Below are 22,525 nucleotides of genomic sequence, written 5' to 3' on the forward strand. Positions count from 1 at the left end.
TTCACTCTTTTGGCTTTAAAAGTTCTGTTAAGCATTTGTTTAAAAGAAAATATGTCTCATTAAAATATATGAACAAAACTTTGTCTGGGTCCAGTAGCCTATCATAGAAATCAGTTTTTAAGTCTAAGGAAAGAACAAACAATGTTGCATTTTCAAATGGTAAATTCAGCATTAAATTGGTGCAAATAAAGTACATTTATTTGCACTGATGCTGAATTTGAAACCCCAATACACGGAACCAAAGATAGTCTGAAAACTATAGCATTCATGTGGTACAGTTTCATTTAATGGTTTTATAAAATTTTCACCATTAATTTTATAGTTTTTCTTCTCTGAAGCTTGGGATGTAAATTACCTGGCTTAATGCTGTAAAGAAAACAAAAATGTAACTTGAAAAAAGTTGCTCCATTTTACATAATAAAAAATAACACTGGAGGCTAGGAATGATGAGTTAGGGAAAATACAATTCTAAAATGATGTGTAGCTCATTTGAAGACAAACAGGATAACACAGAAGACTTGCGCACTTCTGCATACACACTAAATAAATAAAACATTTTTCTTTGTTCCAGATTTTATTTTAACAAACCGTGCAGCTACTAGAATTTCAGTAACAATAATAGTGCTTCCCTTTAGTCTGTTCTGGCATTATGAGAGGTTCAAGGAAATTGAAAAAGCCTACTGCACTCTATGTATGCATATCAGTGTTAATAAACTACCTGTTCTAGCACTGCTATCTAAAACCTAGGGGAATTTCATTCATACAGAACAGGAATGATAGGTGGCAAAGTGGCTAAAATTAAGGCTGTTGTCTCATGGACCCAACACCCTAGGTTAAAAAACCACCCTTCCCTTGCTGTCTTTGTGGAGTTCCCTGCAAATATGCAAGTCTGGTTTTGGGTACTCTGTTTTTAATCCTAAACCATAAGAAGTGTGTGTGTCTCCTGAACTGGTGTTTGGCCTAGAGTTGGTTCTTGCCTTAACCCAGGCATGTCAAACACGCGGCCCGCAACAGAAATCTGTGCGGACCGCATAACAGATCCTAGTTAGCGCTAAACTTGAACAAAATGATTAGTATCGGCTGTGATTGAATCATTCTGCATCTTCGGCGTTACTTATTGACTTTTCTTACTTCTGACAAAAGCACGTTTTCCCATGGCATTATGGTACCAGAAACGTCATCTGCTAGTATAGTTGCAGCCGCGAAGTCGCAGCTGAAGTGCTAGGCTGTGGTCTCGGCCCAATACCGAGCCGTGAGAGAACTGCCAGCAACGGAGACTCACTCAGTGAAGGGCTACAGCAAAAAGGCTGCCCCCTTCACTGAGGACACTTTTCAGAACGCTAGGCGGGCGGGGCTTTGCAGCAGCGAGAGAGGAGATACCGCGGTGAGAGAGTATTACAACAAAGTATTTTTATGTTTCTGACAGTTTCCCCATATGACACGAGTCCACAGAAATCTCGTTACTACAGTACTAAGTACATTCAGCAGCAGATATTTTCATTACAACGAAGTGACCTTGAAATGCTTGAATGAATCATCCACAGAACAGTTAGTTCTGTGGTCACAGCTCAGTTGTGAACATCGGCACAACGATCCCCAAACAGAAACATTGTAAAAAATATTCTTTCTTCGAACATTCCTCGTACTGTTTTTTTGCTGTTTTTGTTTTGTGTGGTTTTAAGTGATACCTTTTCTAACCGATACCTTTTCCTTATTGCTCGTCAACATTTGAAAAACATCCATTGGAATTTAACTCATTGTCACCCTTCTATAGAAACGAAATACTTGCTATATGCAAAAAAGAAGAAAAATCTCGGGTTGCAAACGTATGCAAACTGCTGCATTTGAAGACACTGAAAAAGCCGTTTTTATATGGTTGCAGTGATGCTTGTTCAAGAAACATTCCTATTAATGCGGCACTCATTCAAGAAAATATGAGGTTTTTAAACTCTGTTGGAACCCGGACAAACAATCTCACACGTGGCAAAAGCGCTTTGGGACACACTTCAGCGTGTCCTTCCCGTTGGGTGGGGGGAATCCCAGATCCCAAAAGAGTTCAAAAACCTCACAATATGAAGAAGAAGAAGAAAAGGATAACTGTGCTGACCACAACATGCTTCTGCATTTAGATAATATTTACGTTGAATTCCTCCCACCCAACTGCACGGCAGTGCTTCAGCCATTGGATTTGGGCATCATTCGCACCCTGAAAGTGTATTAGCGCAAGGAAATGCTGAGAAAATTCTCATCAGCATACCTTGTAGATAGGAGAAGATTAAACTAACGCAAAAGAAGCTATTGAAGTTGCTTCCATTTTCAACATCCTATCTTTCTGATGCATGTTTTCTGCAGTGACAGCAACCAAAACGAGATTACGGAGTAGACTGAACATAAGCAACACACTTCGCGTGTCACTGTCTTCCATCCTCCCCAGATAGGATCGTCTGGTTGCAGGAAAACAAGCTCTGGGCTCTCACTGATTCTACATTATGGTAAGCTGTATAATTTCTATTACTATATTATAACTTAATAATAATAGAAATGTAATGTCAATTGTGTAAAAAACTGCCCTACGAACCCACCCATAATCACCCCACAAACTCCAACCTCCAACAACCCACCTGTCCCTGGAAAAATTTGCTTTTAGTAAAGCAGTCCTTGGTGCCAAAAAGGTTGCAGACCACTGGGCTACACTACTGGCTGCGATGCTGAGACTGGCCACTGGGTAGAACTAGCCATCACGAATAGTAATAGCTTGCATATTTTCACGTTTGTTTGCTCTAGTTTTATGTAATTTTGTGCTAGTATTGTAACGAACAGTTAGTGCAGACTACAGCTGAAGATCTGAAGTGGACGCGAGAAGTTGGCGAGTTGTTTATTAACAGATTTTTGTGATTTAGAGTTAGTATAATTAGTGTAGGTCAGGGGGCTTTTTGCATATCAGCTTATTTTACAATATTAACTTTGAAGTAAACTTAGTAAAGTAAAATTTGATTTTTGGAGGATTTGTTTTCCAACATGTATTACTGAGCATGAATTCAGTGAGCGTTTTGTGCTGTTTATGTCACCATACTCTTACAACGTTGAGAATTCAGATTCTATTCTGAAGGCAAAATACAACAAAGTTAGTGTGCCAGGCTTGTATGCTTACCTGCCAGCCTTGTATGTGCAGATCCATAAGTTGGCATCGAGAGTACTGTCTATGTTTGGAAGCACTTACCTTTGTGAGCAATTGTTTTCATTAATGAAAGCTACCAAAACCCCACGTCGCTCAAGACTTGCTGTCGAGCACCTTTCATCCCTCATAAAAGTTACAGCTGCACAAGATTTCAAGCCTGATATTGACAAACTGGTTACTAACAAGAGATGCCAGGTGTCGGGACAAAAGAAATAAATCTCACACTGTAAGACTCCTATATAAGCAATGAATATATAATATAATAATATAAGGACTTAGCTAAGAGGCTAAGACTCTAATTGTATGCTGCTGTATGGAGATTGTATGGAAATAAATTGCTTTTCTTTAAACTTTAAGTGTTACATTTTTTAAAGTTTTCAGTATTGGAAAGAAAGCTACAGTAACTTTGTATAATAGTATTTGTTACAGTGCGGCCTGCTGACACACGTATGGCAGTTGAAGCGGCCCACCAATGGTAGTGAGTTTGACATGCCTGCCTTAACCTAATGTTGTCAGGATAAGATCTGGTACCCAATACTCCTAACTTGGATTAAACAGGTTTGTGGAAAAAAAAACTATATATATATATATATTTATTTTTTTTTTTTTTTGCAGCTGGAGATCCACAAAGGGAGAAAAAATGTATCACGTTTCATACAGTAAAGTAGTTTTTATTTCTGAGCTTTCAACCCCTGCCAGAGGCCTTCATCAGAGAATAATGCTTAGACTTACAAGAATCAAAGGCAATATATAGGAAAAAAATCACGTGTTGTGTGGCTAAGTCAGTGTGATCCTGGGGTGGGATTTATTGGGTGTAAAGTTTTGTTTATTATGAACATGTTCTTCTTAAGTTTGCATATGCTGGATTTATGTCCAAGTGTCTGTTGATGGCATTCTCATTTGATAATCAAGATTCAGCCAGCTCTCTGGGACTTTTAGTACTGGCTTTAAATTTTACTTGTACATTGTTCCAGTTAAATGTATGTCCTGTTGATTTAGTATGTGTATAGATCAGCGATCGTGAGTCCTTTCTTCTGACGGCGTTGCGATGTTCCTGTATACGTGTTGCGATTCTTTTTGATGTATGTCCTATGTATACCACTGAGCAAGAACTGCATGGAATGCTGTAAACTGTGATTCGCGTTTCTGTTGTCGATTTCTTGTTTTTAGCATTAAAGAGGACCATGCGTAGATTGCTCATGGGTCTGCGTGCTATTCTGATGCCTGACTTGGCCAGGATTTGTGCTGCACCTTCGGACACCTTGTGGTGATAAGGGGGTTCTAATTCAAGACAATTGTTTGCTGAGTTTTTTGGCGTCTTCTGTGTAAGCTTCGATTAATTAATGTTTTTGGGTATCCGTTTGAAGTGAAAAGACGGAATAGCGTCTTTCATTCATTTTTGTCTCCTTCGTATTACAATGGGTGTGGACTCTTCTGAATAGAGTTTTAACACAGCTCCGTTTAGAGGGAGTAATGAGGTGGGGTTAGGAGGGTGTTGGTCGTAAAGTTTTATTTATTATGAGGCTGTTCTGCTTCTTAAGTTTCATATGCTGGGTTCATGTCCAAATGTCTGTTAATGGCGTTTTCGTTTGATAGCCATGATTCAGCCACCTCTCTGGAACTTTTAGTACTGGCCTTAAATCTTACTTGTACATTGTCCCAGTTAAATGTATGTCCTTCCTTCTGAAGGTGTTTTGATGCTCCTGTATATGTGTTGCGATTCTTTTTGACATTTGCCCTATGTATACCACTGGGCAAGAACTGCATGGAATGCTATAAACTGCGTTTCGTGTCTCTGCTGCTGATTTCCTGTTTTTGGCATTAAAAAGGAAAGTGCGCAGATTGTTTGTAAGTTTGTGTGCTATTCTGATGCCTGATTTGAACAGGATACGTGCTGCTCCTTCTGGCACTCCGTGATGATAACGAAGTGTGTGCCAGGTGGGAGGGGTGGTTAGATTGGAGTCGACTGTTTGCTGGGTTCTCTGGCGTCACCTATGTAGGCATTGCTTAATCAAAGTCTTTGGGTAGCCATTTGAAGTGAAAAGATGGCGTCTTTCGTTCGTTTCTGTCTCCTTCCTATTACAATGGGTGTGAATTCTTCTGCATAAAGTCTTAATACTGCTCCATGTATGAGATGCTGGGTGATTGCTGGCGAAGTGTAATATGTTGTCTGAATAGCATTCCTTACGGTAGACACTTATAATCAGGGTGGAGTCGTTACTTCTTTCAATGGAGATGTCCAGGAAATTGATATGTCGGTTTGTTTCTTTTTCCATGGTGAATTGGTTTGCAGGGAATATTATGTTGATGTGGTTGTAGAAATCGTTTAGCTGGTCGTTTTTTAATATGACAAATGTGTCGTTTACGTAGCATATCCAAAATCTGGGTGTGAACTGAGCCACGTTTTCGAATCGCTGCATTGCCAGTTATGCCAGAAGTCCTGATAATGGCAATCCCATTGGCATGCCTTCTTATTGAATGTAGTATTTTCCATTGAAATGAAAGTGAGTTTTCTGGCAAAGTGATATTAGGTGCATTATGCCTTCAATGGACAGCTTAGTTCTTGTCTATATGGTGGGGTCATTATTCAGTCTCATTAGTAGTGTTTCTGTGGCCAGATGGATCGGGATCATAGTATATAGTGATATGACATCAAATGAGATCATGACCTCGTCCTCAGCAATTGATACGTTATCAGGCTTTGAAATGTCAACTTACCACTGTTGACAGAATATCCCAAGTCATAAGTTAAATGTTTGAGCACCTGAAAAAGTCTTTTTGTAAGTTGGTCCACCTATTAGGCTGACCACTGGCACACACTTCCTTATCATCACGGAGTGTCAGAAGGAGCAGCACGTATCCTGTCCAAATCAGGCATCAGAATAGCACACAAACCTACGAACAATCTGTGCGCACTGTTCTTTTTAATGCCAAAAACAAGAAATCGGCAGTAGAGACACGAAACGCAGTTTATAGCACTCTATGCAGATCTTGCCCAGCGGTATACATAGGAAAAACGTCAAAAAGAATCGCAACGTGTATACAGGAGCATCAAAACACCTTCAGAAGGAAGGACTCACTATAACTGATTTATACACACACAAATTCAACCGGACATACATTTAACTAGGACAATGTACAAGTAAGATTTAAGGCCAGTACTAAAAGTGCCATAGAGCCGGCTGAATTTTGGCTATCAAACAAAAACGCCATTAACAGACATTTGGATATGAATCTAGCATATGCAAGCTTAAGATGCAGAACACCGTCATAATAAATAAAACTTTACGACCAACACCCTCCTAACCCCACATCATTACCAAAAACCTGGTACAATTTCACCTAAATTTTTGCTATATATTACCTTTGATTCTTGTATGTCTAATCATTATCCTCTGCTGACGGCTTCTGGCAGGAGCTGAAAGCTCAGGAATAAAAACTACTTTATGATACTTGATTCCTTCTCTTCCTTCGTGGACTTCCAACTACAAATATGCAATATGTACAGTATCACAAACCTTTGCTTCCATATATATCTTAAATTAAATTATCACCTTATTTCTTTCTAATTCCTCTGGTTGTGCAGCACCATTCTGTAGTTTTTTGGGATCCTTTTCTCTGATTGTAAAAATCCAGTCTCCAGGATCATTACCACCAGATGCTTGTCCATCTTGCTCTCTGAAAAATAAAAAGAAAGCTAATGTTATAAATTTGCAATGTGAATTCTTTGTAAAGTTAATTTTTCATTCTTTCCATACTAATGAACATATTTAAAAATAAGACTGTAATGTTTGAAACAAGTGTAAAAAGTTTGCTTAATATTTTAATATTAAGAACTTCATTTACTTGAAAATATTTAAATTTAGGAAAATGTATTTTAACTGTTTTGGTGGAATAAAAGTGTATTTCTATTAACTACTAATCTAGTGTAAATAATGTAATTGAAACTACAGATATCATACTCAGTACAGTTAGCAACATTTTTCTACACACAGCAATATCCTGTTACAACAATGGAATATACACTTTCTATTATCTCACCATCATTCTGTACTGATCAGACCACCACAGCCCACTAAATTCACCCAGCTTCTCCTAGGAAATGCCCAGATGCTCTTAGGACAGTCCTGAAACATAAGTGCTCCAACATATTTTTGATTTGCCTCTTAGTATTATCCCAGTGGGCTGTGCCTTGTGCACTTCTCAAAGGAGGTACCTAGAGAGCATTTGTAATGCCTTTAAGGTGAATGAAAACATACACCATTATTTTGCTTCCACACAAGGGGTGTGAACAAAGGATCTATGACAGGTTGCCGTGCGCTAAGGCGGGCAGCATGGAGTCTGGTTTTAATTGTTCTTTCAACTAATGAAGACATTGTGCTTGTCCGAAGTTTTAGCAGCAGTACAGGTAGTAGATCTAAAACCATCTCTCTGATAGACTAGCCAGATCCAGCTCTGATGTAGTCACCTAAGGGATAACTACACCCTCACTTGAACGGTCATGTCAACTGCCAGTTTGTTGAAAAATTGCCTGGAGATGAGACACAGTGGAGCAGCAAAAACCATCCCATTCTGGAATGAGTACACGACATGCCTGCAGTATGCCAACATTACATTTGGTGACATTCAAGGCTTGGAGTTCAACAAAATCTGGCCAAGTGTGATATTTGTCTTGCCATAACCCAAGTTTTGAATTAAGGCCTTTTAAAGGTGATATGATCACACATTAATTAATATGGAGGTTGTCTGATAACACATATCAATGAAATTTTGCAGATTTTTAACTAATAGTTCAAAATGTGTATTCATGTATGTGGTAGTACTTTTGTGTTATTACTTTTGCTATAAAGTACCCTTTAGCTCAATTTTTCCTAATATGCATTCTAGAAAACAACATTTCTTCTTTTGGACTTCCACAATGCATGTCATGGTAACATGAAATGTTACTGAGCACTGATGTCTGTAGTTTCTTGAAGAGCAGGGCATTCTAATTTGTATTTAATTTGTCAAAAGGCTATTGGATAACACTACACAGTAATAATGGTATATAACAGCTGATGATAAAATATGTGTTTTTGAGCATGTTTTGAAAAAATAGATCTTTTCATAAACATTTTGGTCTGTTTAGCTTCTCGCCTACAGGTTTGCTGCTGTTGTACTGATAAAGAGTTTAGGATACTAAAGTTTTTGTCTTAAGTCTAGTTGTAGGTATAATTGTGTTTTATTTCTATTCCCTTGTGCTTGCTTGCTTTTTTATAATTGTCCCTGTTGCTTTGATGCTCACACCTTTAATCTGCATGTATTTTAACTTGCTTTGTAAGTCTCTTGGACAGAGGCATCTGCTAAATAAATAATAATAATATACAGCAAATTACAGAGTCAGAAAAACTTGACCAATATGACCCATATGCACACATACAATATATACACACACTATACTAAGTTTAGAAGGATGATGACAAACAACTAAAACAACAAAAGTATATAGTATGTGATTCTGCTTTAAAAATAATGAACACAAAACAAATCTGACAGAATTACTTATCCAAGTTGCTAAACAACAAATAAAGCACCTTAACTTTTACTTACGAATCTGATTCCTCTGAACTTGACTCATCATGGGTCTGCTCTGCCTTCCATCTTTTGTATCTGTCTATGAGCTCTGTTAAGTATGATGTTTTCTTGGCATGTCGTACAATAAATTTGTGCTTCAAGAGCTCTTTTGCTGTTGGTCTCTAAGGGGTCAAATGCATGTTACAAAAAGTTACTATATATCTTTATTAAATAAAGTCAAGTAATTTTAAGTATTGTTAAGCGTTAGATTTAGTGTTATAGTAATCAATACTTTTAAGGTATAAAATTAAAAACTAACAAAATAACCATCCAAAATGAACAATTCTTTGTGTGAAAAACAGCATTTTCTTTTAAAGATGCTTGTATATAACTATCTTACTAGACATATGGCCTACAGTATACAGTATACTAATTATATTGTTATTAGTATTGTAAAATTTTAAGTTACGATGGAGACAATGCTTAGGTGAATTTAACAAATCATCAAATCTACTTTAATAAATATTCACCTCATCATGGCTAGTCTCAGTTCAGCCACACAGTTCAAAATATTGCTATCTACCTATATGTATTTAAGGTAACGGTGTAATATCAAAACCTGGTAAGCTTTAGGTGATGTAACATATATAGCATAACTCTATGTTTCATATTACTATGACACAGAGTTAATTCTTGCATATCCAATGCTGGATCAGTCAGAGAGAATACATCTTCTAGGAAAAATAATCTATAAGCAATGAACTTGCCTCATTCTGGAAAAAATTCTGTGACTATTACATTTGTTTTCTGGCACACCTTACAAGTAGATAGTGCACAATTACTAACATCAGTCTGAAAACCTGTAAAAATTTTAAAAGCTTAAACCCTTTCCATGGTGCAGGTCTAATGACCAGGGCCCTCTTAATCCTGTAGATGGATAATTCTAAATCTATTTCTTAGATGCATGCCAGACTGCTAAACTTTGTAATCAATAGCTTTTCGTCTTCTGACCCCATTGCCATCAAGGTCATCAATCATAAATACATTCATCCAAAGTAAATTTTAAGGAGAGAGTATAGGTTGCAAATCAATTTTTTTCATTAGATCAGTAGGTGTTCTTTTCTCAGGACTGAGGCTGCATAATTTCCCTCTGTCTTCCTTTGTTTTAAATGGGTTTCAAAATTTTACAGAAGGAAGCCAACTGGGTAGGCAAATCTGCATAGCTCTCTTTTCTGAGTTGCAAATTGAATTCTTGGCTGTGGTGCAAGGATGGGATGGGCACAGTGAGCAATGCACAGAAGCAGTATATATTTTGTGTAAATCATGAAAATACGAAGACAAAAGAATATACTACACCATGAAGTTATGACTAAGGAAAATATCACATGACAAAATGTGACAGGAGCATGCATGTGTTTCAAATGCAATGAGAGCATTGTGAGAGTCAGTAAGTGAAAACAGGTAAAAGGTACAATTTCATAAAAGGACTATGCGCTCTGTTTGCTGGTTACGTAAACATATAGTGATGCTAATATTTGACTCAAATTCTGATCTGATCCACTTTAATTATGATGTTTTTCCAACTGAAATATTTGCAATGGACTCTCCATGTACATTATAGGGCAAATACATTGAAATAATAGTGAATTAAAATATTTTCATGAACTTTAAGACATCAAGCGCAAATTCTGGCCTATTATGGAATTTATATAACTTAGATTTTGTCCATTAGAGGGTTACAATTAGACAATGCTTACTACAGAAGTAAGGGCTTTAAGGAAATAACTTAACATTAGACATGGTTATAGTTCTCTGTATGGCACATTCACACATACACTCACTCACACAGTCAATTTAATGAAATCAAACCAAAAAATACAATTTTTTTGACAGAAACATAACATTTTCACTTATGGTGGGCACTAGAAAAGATGCAAGGTCCAAGCATGAGGAAGCTATGCTACACAGAAATAATTTTCTATTGATGTCTCTGCTGTAATTTTATTATATCACAGGTTCAGACCTTGGTATTTGTAGAAATCAGTACTGTGTATTAAACTGTTAAGACAGTATTACTGCATGTGGGTCTGGTATGGCGATAGGAGACTCAACTGCTTACTATGCTATTGCTAGCCATATCAAAAATAAATCTCAAGAACCTCAATTAAATGAAACTATGTAAAAACAAAGTAATATAAAAAGAAATACCAGCTTCACTTAAAACATACTCTTAAATTGAAAATGTATTAATGCTGAAGAACTTGACATTAATGCTGCTGTGGGGAGATTTATGGCTTTCAAATTAGTACTTCTTTATAAACAGTTTGTGCTTACTACTTAAGACAATACAAAACTGAAGTAAACTAAATCTAAGAAGATTCCAGTTACCCAACAGAAATTTCAGAAGTTAAAAAAATGACTGAGAATTTTAATTTCAGGTAAAATGTTTCTTTAAGATCAAAAAGTTGCAAACAAATGTAGTGTTGGAAGATAACAAATAAGAATGTAAAGACAATATTTACACTACTTAATTTCACTTGCATCCTGCAACAAATAAAGGCTGGCTTTACCACCACAAATTTAATATCTCTCTATTATAAAAAAAATATTGGGATGGAGACTAGGGAGACAAGATGTGATCTTCTTGGAGGACAATTTGACGTCCTGCAAGAGACACTTTAACGTCACGCGAGACAACGTTTAAAACAAGTTCATGGACATCTAACCTAGCAGTTGTTGAAATGCTATTGCCATACACACTTAATGTTCTCCCAGCTCTTAAAACAACAACAAGTGACAAGCAGAACACGCAGCTCACCAGCAGATGATCTGACGGCTTCTCCTTAGCGTGCCTTTAGGCCCCCCACCCCCCTACCTTCACAACATTAGTGGCAGAGACGCAAAGTGGCAAAAGGACATCTACAGTACAGGCTTTGAAATGATCAATGCACAGCGTGACAAACAGAAAACGCAACTCATCAGCAGCAACAAGCCAGCAGATGATCCAACCGCTTCCCCTCAGCGTGCATTCATCCCACCCCCTCAAAACGCGAGTGGCAGAGACACAAAGTGGTAAAAGGACAGCTGCTGTACAGGCTTTTAAATGATCGATGCACAGCGCGACAAACGAAACACGCAGCTCATCAGCAGCAGAAAGACAGCAACTGGTCGGAATCAGACCGTCTGAAGGTATCTCCTTAGTGCGAGTTCAGCCGACCCCCTTCACAACATAAGCAGCGTTATACGTCCAGCAAGAAAGAGATTTAACCATGCCCGGGGCCAGAAATAAAGGACAAGTATTGTTTTTACAAAAAAGTTTTAAAGTAAAAGTGAAAATAATGCATATGTAACAATTCCCATGAAAATAACAATCTCTTTAAATTGTATATGTGGTAAACGAAACTGGGGGTGGGCGAGCGAAGCGAGCAAGGGCTTTGCCCCTAGTAATGCTTAAAAATGAAATGATAGAAAGAGGATGTTTCAGTCATTCCAATTTTCTCATGTAATGAAAGGTGATACATATTCAATAGTTGACATTTCTGAACTTAACCATTTATTCCTCTTCCAGATCCATGCTGAAACAATTCTGTTTCAGCTCAAAAATAATGTCATCAGCCCAAAGTAGAAAAGGACATCTCACCATATTACTCTTTTAAGCAAGAATGACAGCAACATCCCAAACAGAGCCTTAAAGTGCTTCTTAAACTGGCACCATATTTTGAGCAAGTAATGAATACTGAATTACTGGTTAACACTAGAATTACCAGAGCCTACGAAAAAACTTGTAGATCCGGCACACCTTAAATCCATTCGCACCTCTCCGCCAGCGTCCTTTGTCCTATAAATGTGCCGATAAAGACAAGCAGCTGGCTATTCCATCCCCCCACTGGCTTAGAACATGCACTAACTTCTCCCAGTTCATGCCTTCATTATCTGGGAGCGAAGTGGAGTTTTAGAGTGGAAACAATAGATAGTTATTTGGAACACACGCATTTCATGTGTGTTCCGTTTCTACAATAATCTGTGCAAACACATTTTTAAAACAGAAACTTTTTTCATATTTTAGTAGTAAATGGCAAAATGTAGGCATAAACTGTATAACATATGAAGCCTTAAATCCAAAGATCAAATAAACACTTTCACAAAAGGTTCAAGGAAAAGACAACAGCTTCTGTGGCATAGCGGTAAGATTTGCTGACTTGTAATCAAGGGGCCACCAGTTCGATACCCACAGTCTCCTATATTTGCCGTTTTCAGTAGTGAGCTGCTCTTATCTATACTAAGGCTCATTCCTTACAGTTTACTTACAAAAGTTAGGTAGGTTTCATTTAGAAATTTTATGCGTAATGGTCATAACTGGAACCTGTTTCACAAGCATCGACATGCTTCTGTTCCAGAAGCCGATGAAATGGATTCTGCCGAAAATATTACATATTTCAGAGAGAGAATTGAAGATTTATCGGAAGAAAGTGCAATGTTGGCGGCCCTTTTAGACTCCGATATAGATGAAACTGTTTTTGAAAATATCGAAGAACTGGTGGAAGGGACTCGACTACACTCCATTTCAGGTGACGCAGTTGAGTTGAATTTGTAGAGATGCAAAATATCAGACTTCCAATAAATGCAACCTTTAACCAAGTTGTTGCTTTAATTCTAATCTCTCCCTAGTGGTTCACTCCTCTCCTACAATTTTTAAAATTTGAATTTTTACTTCAGAGTTTTAATTCTAGTCTCTCCATAGTGGGTCATACCTTAATAGCATAAACCAAAGTGCAAGGAAGCAGAGCTGCAAGATTGGAAATAAACATTACTTTATTCTTATTGTTTCGTTTAATTTATAATTTTCTGAGTTGTACTATTAGGACCATTAATTATTATTTTGTAAGGGTTCATGACCTATGGTTAAAGTTGCCTGTAATTTCAAGTTGCTGTTTCCTTCCAAAGTTTTTCTCATCCACACACACGTCTTGAAACTGAAGGTGTCTGAAAATAAACTATGCATATGCTTAAACAAATCAATAAACACTTGAAGATACTTGATATTGTTTACAATTAAAATCAACGTGGTATTAAGTGCTGCATGAAACAAAAATAAAAGAAAAGTTAACTCAATGAGTCTAAATCTCAAAGGTTTATGTGAAATTGATGGCTGCTGAAAGCACACCACATAGTTACAAAAATCATTTCATTGTGGGGAGTTCACAATTCATAATAGCTAAATGCTATCTTGGTATTTCTAAAATGTACTTAAGGTGTTGCAAGAGAATTTACAACAAGATTAAACATATTCAGCTGCTGAAGAAATACAAATTTCAAATAAAACAGCTTTCATTTAAGATTTATTGATGAATATTGCTACATTATGAAGCCATGAGGCACAAATATCAGCAATGTCTCCATCAAATTTATCTAGGATACTTAATGATCTTTCCTCCACTTTCTTCAATATTGGTCACCACAAATGTTGAGACACATTTTCTATCATTAAGTAGTACTAGTGCTTCTTAAATTGTGTTCCAGGGAATCCTGGGGTTCTGCAAAACTTTACAGCAATTCCGTGAGGCATTAGTCATAATGCCATGTATCAGCTGTAGTTACTGATCATTATCTAATTATTTTTTTTAACCAATACAAAAAACAACTGCTCAAGTTAGATTTCTTTCTTTATTAAATTGCTATTCGATGCAAAACTTCAGTGGCTTTTGCAAAGTCAGGTTTTTAAAAAGACTTTGTGAAGATCTGAGAGTAGAAATGATTATATTCCAATCAAACAACAACTGTGATCATTTGCAGTTCTTCAGATGTACAGATTGGAACATTATGTTATGTTACCCTGCAGACATACTTCAGTTTTTGATAAAGTTCAACCTGTCATTTCAGGAAACACATAAAATAACATTTTATTGTTCTAATAAAACAGTGGGCTCGAACAAGAAAAATGAATTTTGGACACAAACCAAAGGAAAGATAATTTCTTTGATAACTTCAAAACATAACTGACCAAATAGATAAAGCAGAAAAGAAAAATGAATGAAAAAAAATTAACCAACTAAAATTAGTAATCAACCATTTACATCTGAAAACAACCAGAAGCTTAATAAAAAGTAAAGAATGATCTACAAATGAAAAAGATACGTTGGATAATTCTACCTCAGACGTTATGTTAAAAATTTTTGAAGACTAAATTACTTCTCAATAGGCCAAAAAAAATCATAGTGAATGTGGACTTCTAAGTTAATAAACATTTAAGATTCTACTGCAGTTTGTTTCTATATAAATAATGTGAAAGTAGATTTTCAAATGTCACTGCAATGAAAACAAATTAAAATAGGATAAATACTGTATGAAACCTACATTAAGGCTACCTTAAAATGTACACAACATATTAATGATTTTTGTCATACAATCCCAGCATATTGTTTTCATTTTCATGTCTGAAAGTTTTTAATATCTCATATTTTTATAAATATATATCATACATTGTCTTGATTTAAATATTTTTCACATAGCCGATTATTTTGCAAAATGTCCTTTTTTTAAATCATCATAGAGGTCCATGGATCAAAAATTTTTTTTTGTACAGGACTTTACAGTCTCAAAAAGTTTAAGAAACACTGCTTTGTATTATCTTTGCCCCTTCACGGCCTCATTTTCACCAAGTAATTTTATGCCTTTCACTCTACATACCAAATCTTTGTAAGCTTATATCTCTTTATTAACTTGATTAAAACCCTTAACGCTCAAATCCATTTGATCAATCTCAACTTATTTCTTTTTAGTTTTACTTAATATAACTCCTACATTGGCCACATTTCATGTGTTGAGAATACAACTTTATATATTTTAAAATATATCCATATACTTAATATGAATACCTAAACTAAAACAATTTACTAAATACTATGAAAATGGCACATTAAAAAGCACACTACATTTTCTTCTCAACTTACAAAGCTAGGTTCTTTGTTCAAGCAGGCCTCAACAAATTCTTTAAGTGGTTTGCTGTAGTTTCCTTCCAGTGTTGGTGGGTTATTCTTTGGGATCAGGAACAGAACCTTCATTGGATGCAATTCAGAGTGAGGTGGCTCTCCTTTTGCTAGTTCAATTGCTGTTATACCTAAAGACCAGATGTCTGCCTATTTAAAAAAGAATGTAATTAAATTTCAGAAATAAAGCATTATTACACTCAAAGTCTAAAAATAATTCATATTTGAAATATATTTTTGGAAAAGTACAATAGGACCACATAGGTTTTCAAAACATAATTCACATACAGATAAATTATGACTGCATAAGTTAATTGACCGTTCTCAGTGTACAATACACCTTAAAATACAAGTAGTAATATCATAATACCAGAAATTTTGTATTCAATACCAATACCAATGAAATTTTGTGATACACAATACCACAGCAAAAAGAGAAAAACATTCAATGACATATTATTTAAGTAATTCCATTATTGAAGTAAACAATGTGGCGCCTTTTTCTGTAATACAATATAAAATATGCAAATTTTAACAGCTTTAAAATACTGTTCCCAACAAGTACTTACCCAGTTATTTTAAAAAAACACAAGTACTGGCATTCGTAAATATCAAACTAAAATGCAGAGCTTGAACTTATGTGTGGCTGAGGTGGGGATCCCAACAATGTAACAACAAATGGGGATTTCAGCATAGGGTTTATAATGAATTATATCACCCTGAAGTAAATGAATTACCTTAGCATGTCACATTATAATTCTGACATTTGTTGTCCAGTAACTGAAAAATACTGCCTAAAACACATACTAAATACAAAAATTAAAAAGTATTACATATGCCAGGATAAATGGGGAAGGATGGTGTCAGGAAAAGTATCCAGTTGTAAAAACCATGCTAAAACCTTGCTGAATTACTCAACTCCAAGACCATTCAGGATATTTCCATTTAAACAAACTCTTTAAAGATGTTTTTATAACATGTCTGTTAAGTGTACTTTGTCAGTAAAACACAAGTTTATGACATTTGCTATTTTAAGATTTTATATTTGCATCATTAGCTGGTTAATAATAATAAATGAGTCAAATGTTAGAAACTCAAGGTACTTTCAATTTTCTAAATCTGTCCAAACACTAAGGCCTTTGTATGAAATCAAAACTTGTCAGTTTTACAAGAATCCTTTATTTCAGAACTCATCTATATACTGTATTTGAGGTTTTTAAGGCTTTCAATGCGAGTGATTAAATTTTATTTCTGCTTATGGCTGTAAAACAAATCCAGAATTAGAAAATTACTTTGGCTGTACACAAAAATGTATACCTGAGGAAGCATTACATTCTTCAATGTACTGTTCACTTATATGATGTGTGTGATTTCAACAAACAGGGGTTACACAGTTGCACTCAAAATTGTTCAACCCCCATTGCAAATTAGATTTATTGGCAAAATTTACAAACTTCAGCTCTTTGCAATAAATAATCAAACAAGAACAATTTATACAGATCAAAACTAATATTGCAAGTGGTTTCTCCACATTCAATACAAATTTTGCCAAAAGACCTAATTTGCAATGGGGACTGAATAATTACTGTACTGCACTGTGCCAATCAACGGTAGTTTGTGTAATCTGTTTGGCAGATATGAGGAAGATATGTTTGCATTCTTTTAATTGTAAGAAAGAAATGTCATCTCTGTCTTGTCATGGAGCACAGTTTAAACTTTTGACTAAAGGGTGTTATTTCATTTCTAGAGGGCTCTAATATTGTTAACAGTGTGGGAGAGTTTATAAGGGCTTAAAATATTATAAAAATAACCATACAGACATATGGTTTCTACTTCGCGGATTTTCATCTATCGCGGGGGGTTCTGGAACGCAACCCCCGCGATCGAGAAGGGATTACTGTACCAGTAACTGCGGACAAATACACTTGACTTGAGCATTCATTGTTTTCAAACTCTTTCTCTGTATGTTTACCATTCATTTGCTCACAGGTTGATGCGCTTGCTGCTTCCTGAGCAGCTCTTCTTTTCTCCACCCTAGCAGCCTGCTTCTTCCCTTCTTTCGTCGGCATCTTCTCGCGTTATAACTGATTAAGTCAGTGTTTGTGTTGCAATAGTAAGTTTTCCTTAATTTTTCACTTAAGCTGGCACTCAAGTCTTCAATCTGCCTCAAGAATGGTTTAAGATATGAAGAGGTAGGGAAAGTGACAGCAATGGTGGTAGGGATTAGAACAGCGCCTGTACACATGCAGGGCACTGTCACCCTGCTGGCCGCTGCCGAGAGTTGATTCCACAATAAAATAAAATAAAAATAAAAAAGTGGATAGTAGACATCATGTAGTATATGTGTACCAAATTTCAGGTCAATAGTTCAAACGGTTTGCGAGCAACAGGTGATTTAAAATCCTGGACAGACAAACGGACAGCCACCGTAGCATATTATAAAGGAAGATATTTTTTTGGCCCTGACAGTTAACATTTAATTGAGTGAGTAACTGACAAGAGATTTTACTGTACTTGACCTACAATAAAACAAAAAGGAAATGCATAATCTGTTAAGAAATTATGGGTAAGAATTTGTGAAATGCAAAAATATTTATTCAAATAAAAATGTTTGTTTCAATTGCCCAGTTTTACTGTAAACATTAGTTTGTAAATTTCTGACTTTAAGCAATTAAATCAATTGCGTATTTAGAAGCAATGTGATTGAAGTAAAGCGCACTTGCCAACAAATGAAAATTTTATACAAGAACATACCTCAGATATCATAGAATACAATACATACAAAATACTAGAATACAAAAAATTTCAACCAAAAAGAAAGGTATAGCTTCCACCACTGGTTGGATGTAGGACCAATCTTTGAATGTCACTTGCTGAACTGTTTGCCCTGATCAGACTGATCAACTACACAATGCAACTGGAAATATGTGTCAATGTCATTAACTGAGCACTGATGATATGGAGTCTGTACTGATGCTATGGGTCTATATATAACACAGTTAGCCTTTAATGTTTGACGGTGTCATTATTCAAAAATGAGTGCAGGCTACTGTACATATTATATTTGGGAAACCTAAACCTCTAGTGTTCCTGATAAAACCTGGAGTAAATGTGTTTTACATAGTTTTACTTTCCCTTCCAAAAAAAAAAAAAGCCTCCTTGATTCTGTGATGTCCAGAAACTCACATTAGTGCAACTCTATGAACGCCCAGATGAGGCAAAGTCTTACTTTGATTCTTTGCATAAACAACACTGTACAGAAATGCACCACATTTAAAGAAAAGACAAATGATTTGCATAGTGGTCTGGAATTTCCTGTGTTGTACTGACTTGGCAATGTATGGTGTCAACTAACTGCAAATAAACTTAATTTTTCAAATTTATAGTAGTTAGAAAACGCCTAGGGATCTATGCTGTCCTTTCTCAATATTTTTAACTGGAAGTGTGAAAACTCCAACAAATAATCTGAACCATCCTGTCACTTTCATGTTCTTTTTTTCAGTTATGAGATATTAATGCACTATTTTAAGAATAAAAGATTGAACGTAAATAGTTATTAAGTTGTGCAACTGGGTCAATTTAATACATATAACTCTTTATTATTATACAGTATAATATACATGGGAATATTCCTATGGCATATAAAACAAACATTTCTTCATAACCTTTTCCCTCTGGGGTTTAAAAAATTGTAAATACAGTGGGAACTCGGTTCACGAACGTCTTGGTTTACATACAACTCGGTTCACGACCAAAAAGTTCACCAAACTTTTGCCTCGGTTCACGACCACACACTCGGTATACGAAAGTTTCCCTTTCGGTTTGTGCACGCCGATGATTTCCGCACATGTTGCATTGTTCTCGGTCAGACGTGCCTGCCTGCTGCTGAGAGAGAGGGGGGAGGGTGCGTGCACGTGCGTGCCTGCCTGGCCGGTTCATACGCGCCGATTACTGTGTTTAAGCAGAGCCGCTCCCTGTTCATTGTTCTCAGTCAGACGTGCGTGCTTTACCTGCGCCCTCTTTGTGCTCTACAGTTTTTCGTGTGCTTTTGCAGTTAACTATGGCTTCTAAGCAAGTGTAGAGTGGTGAGAAGAAAGTTTTGAAGAAAACTGAAATCGAAGTAAAGAAATTATTGAAAAGTTTGAGCGTGGCGTTTGTGTTACTGATCTTGCCGCCGAGTACAAGAAGTCAAAATCTACAATTTCGACTATTCTAAAGCAGAAAGAATCTATTAAAGCAGCTGATGTTGCAAAAGGATTTACATCAAACAGGCAGAGGCTTCAAGAGCTGGAAGAGGTGGAAAAACTGTTTACCAGTATACTCATTTACCAATTTGAGAACCCTCGTGCTTTCAAGCAGCACAAAGTAAACAAAGCCAGACTGCCAGTAATGTGGAGGGCAAACACGAAGGGTTGGGTCACAAGGACTTTGTTTTTGGAATGGCTGAAAGAGGCTTTCGCTCCCACCAGCTAAACAGCTAAAAACACCAGAAAGCCAAGAAATCTACAACAGAGAAAACACCTGAAGGAAAACATCCCTCCATAGCGGAGCCGGACTCTCCCTCAAAACTGTAACTTTCTCTCCACCCATTTCCTCCTCACTTCATGCCAGAACTCGACTCATGCAAGGTTAGTTTTTTTGGTGGTTTTTGTATTACGGATTTTTCTAAAGTTAATTTTTCAGTTCATAGCGTGATTTGTTGCAATGTTACTTTTCTCTTATTTCAAATGTTCGCTTTTTTCCGCTGTGCTTAAAACTCATTTTAAAAAAAGTGTTTACAGCGATCAGGCTGTAAGGCTATTAGCATGAACTCCTGCAATGTTTTTTGGTTGCTTGTGGTTGGTTTTTAAATTAAAGTTTGGATTTGTTCAAATGTTCCCCTCTGTTCAGAGAGAGAGCGCGCGAGTGAGCGCAGAGAGAGAGCGAGCACGTGCTGCTGACGGGGGGTGTTGTGTGTGCTACAGAGAGAGAGAGCGTGAGCTGAGCAGGGAGCCTGGGTATTTTGTGTAAGTGTTATTCAATGTTTTTACATTAGTTTACTAATCAGCTACACCAGCTGGCTCGCGCGCAGAGCGCTCTCTCTCTCTCTCGCTCTCTCTCTCTCTCGCACACACACCACCAAAGCCCCTCCCTCCCTCCGCTACAGGAGCAGCCTGGCTCTCTCTCTCTCTCTCTCTCTCTCTCTCTCTCTGTGTAGCACGTGTGCGCGTACACACACACACACACACACACCACCCACCCCTTCCCTGTCAGCTGCCCGTGCTCGCGCAGCATTTTATTTATTTTTTTTTTTAAAATGAGTTAAGCACAGCAGAAAACAAACATCGCACAAATCCGAACTGCATTTAAAAACCAACTCACAAGCAACCAAAAAAGTAACATTGCAACAAATCACACGATGAAGTCCTCCATGTAAACAATTTTTTTAATGAGTTTTAAGCACAAGGAAAAAAGCTAACATTTGAAAAAAAGAGAAAAATAACATTGCACCTAATCGCGCTATGAAAAACTCCATTTGTAAACACTTTCATGAGTTTTAAGCACAAGGAAAAAAGTGAACATTTGAAAAAAGAGAAAAATGACATTGCAACAAATCGCATTATGAACTAAAAAATGAACTTTTGAAAAATCCGTAATACAAAAACCACCAAGAAAACTAACCTTGCATGAGACGAGTTCTGGCATGAAGTGTTTTTCTTCAGGTGTTTTCTCTCTTGTGATTTCTTGGGTTTCTGGTGCTTTTAGCGGTTTAGCTGCTGGGAGTGAAAGCCTCATGCAGCCATTCCAAAAAGAAAGTTCTTGTGACCCTCCACATTACTGGCAGTCTGGCTTTGTTTACATTGTGCTGCTTGAAAGCAGGAGGGTTCTCAGATTGGTAAATGAGTAAACTGATAAACAGTTTTTCCACCTCTTGTAACTACTTTCTTTACTTCGATTTCAATTTTCTTCAAAACTTTCTTCTGACCACTCTTCACTTGCTTAGAAGCCATAGTTAACTGCAAAAGCACACAAAATACTGTAGAGCACAAAGAGAGTGCACGTCTTATTGAAAACAATGAACAAGGAGCGGCTTTGCTTAAATGAAAAAGCATGGCAGCTCTCTTTCTCTCTCAGGCTGCCTGTGGTGGGGGGGATGGTTCGCTTGCACTACAGCCTACAGATAGGCAGGCAAACACGTGCAGCAATCTCTTCCACCACCCCCCTCCCTCCCCAGCAGGCACGTGTTCGCTCGCTCTTGCTCTCTCTCTCTCTGCTCAGGAGGCAAGGGAAATTGGCTTGTTGAGCAAACACGTGCAGCAATCTCCTCCTCCCCCTCCCCAACAGGCACGTGCTCGCTCGCTCCTGCTCGCTCTCTCTCTCTCCACTCAGGAGGCAAGGGAAACTGGCTTGTTCGTATACCGAGTGTGTGGTTGTGAACCAAGGCAAAAGTTTGGCAAGCTTTTTGGTCGTGAACCGGGACGTTCGTGAACCGAGGTTCCACTGTACTATAATAGACTTCTGCTCGATGGTCATGGGAGGCGGAGTAATTTAGTGCCTGCCCATATCAGGCTGTCCGTCAGCGGCAATCCAATAGAAACACTGCCGCTAAATATTCACGGGTGAAGGACTGTGCTTATGCAGACGAAGATGAGATGGTCAGGGTGGTGTTTGACACAAACTCAACAAAACTGCGAGAGAAACTTTTAAGTGCTGGGTCTTAGCTAACACTAAATACAGCCGTGGACATCGCACGAGATGGCAACAGCACAGCTGGGAACCTTTGATGCATGTACACCGCGGCTCCGTGAACTGGCGCAGTGCACAGACA

General features: G+C 37.1%; 1 protein-coding gene across 1 annotated transcript in view; it reads right to left on the minus strand.

Moving 5' to 3' along the window:
* Positions 1 to 22,525, minus strand: part of LOC120523807 (serine/threonine-protein kinase 24) — a 161,806-nt gene that overhangs the window by 26,919 nt on the left and 112,362 nt on the right. The window contains exons 6-8 of the mRNA XM_039745428.1: positions 15,682 to 15,867; positions 8,768 to 8,913; positions 6,733 to 6,856 (exon numbers count right to left, since the gene is read on the minus strand). Of these exons, the coding sequence (XP_039601362.1) occupies positions 6,733 to 6,856; positions 8,768 to 8,913; positions 15,682 to 15,867 (456 nt within the window). The remainder of the gene's footprint in view (positions 1 to 6,732; positions 6,857 to 8,767; positions 8,914 to 15,681; positions 15,868 to 22,525) is intronic.

The sequence above is a fragment of the Polypterus senegalus genome, chromosome 2 (genome assembly GCF_016835505.1).
Source record: "Polypterus senegalus isolate Bchr_013 chromosome 2, ASM1683550v1, whole genome shotgun sequence".
NCBI lineage: Eukaryota > Metazoa > Chordata > Cladistia > Polypteriformes > Polypteridae > Polypterus > Polypterus senegalus.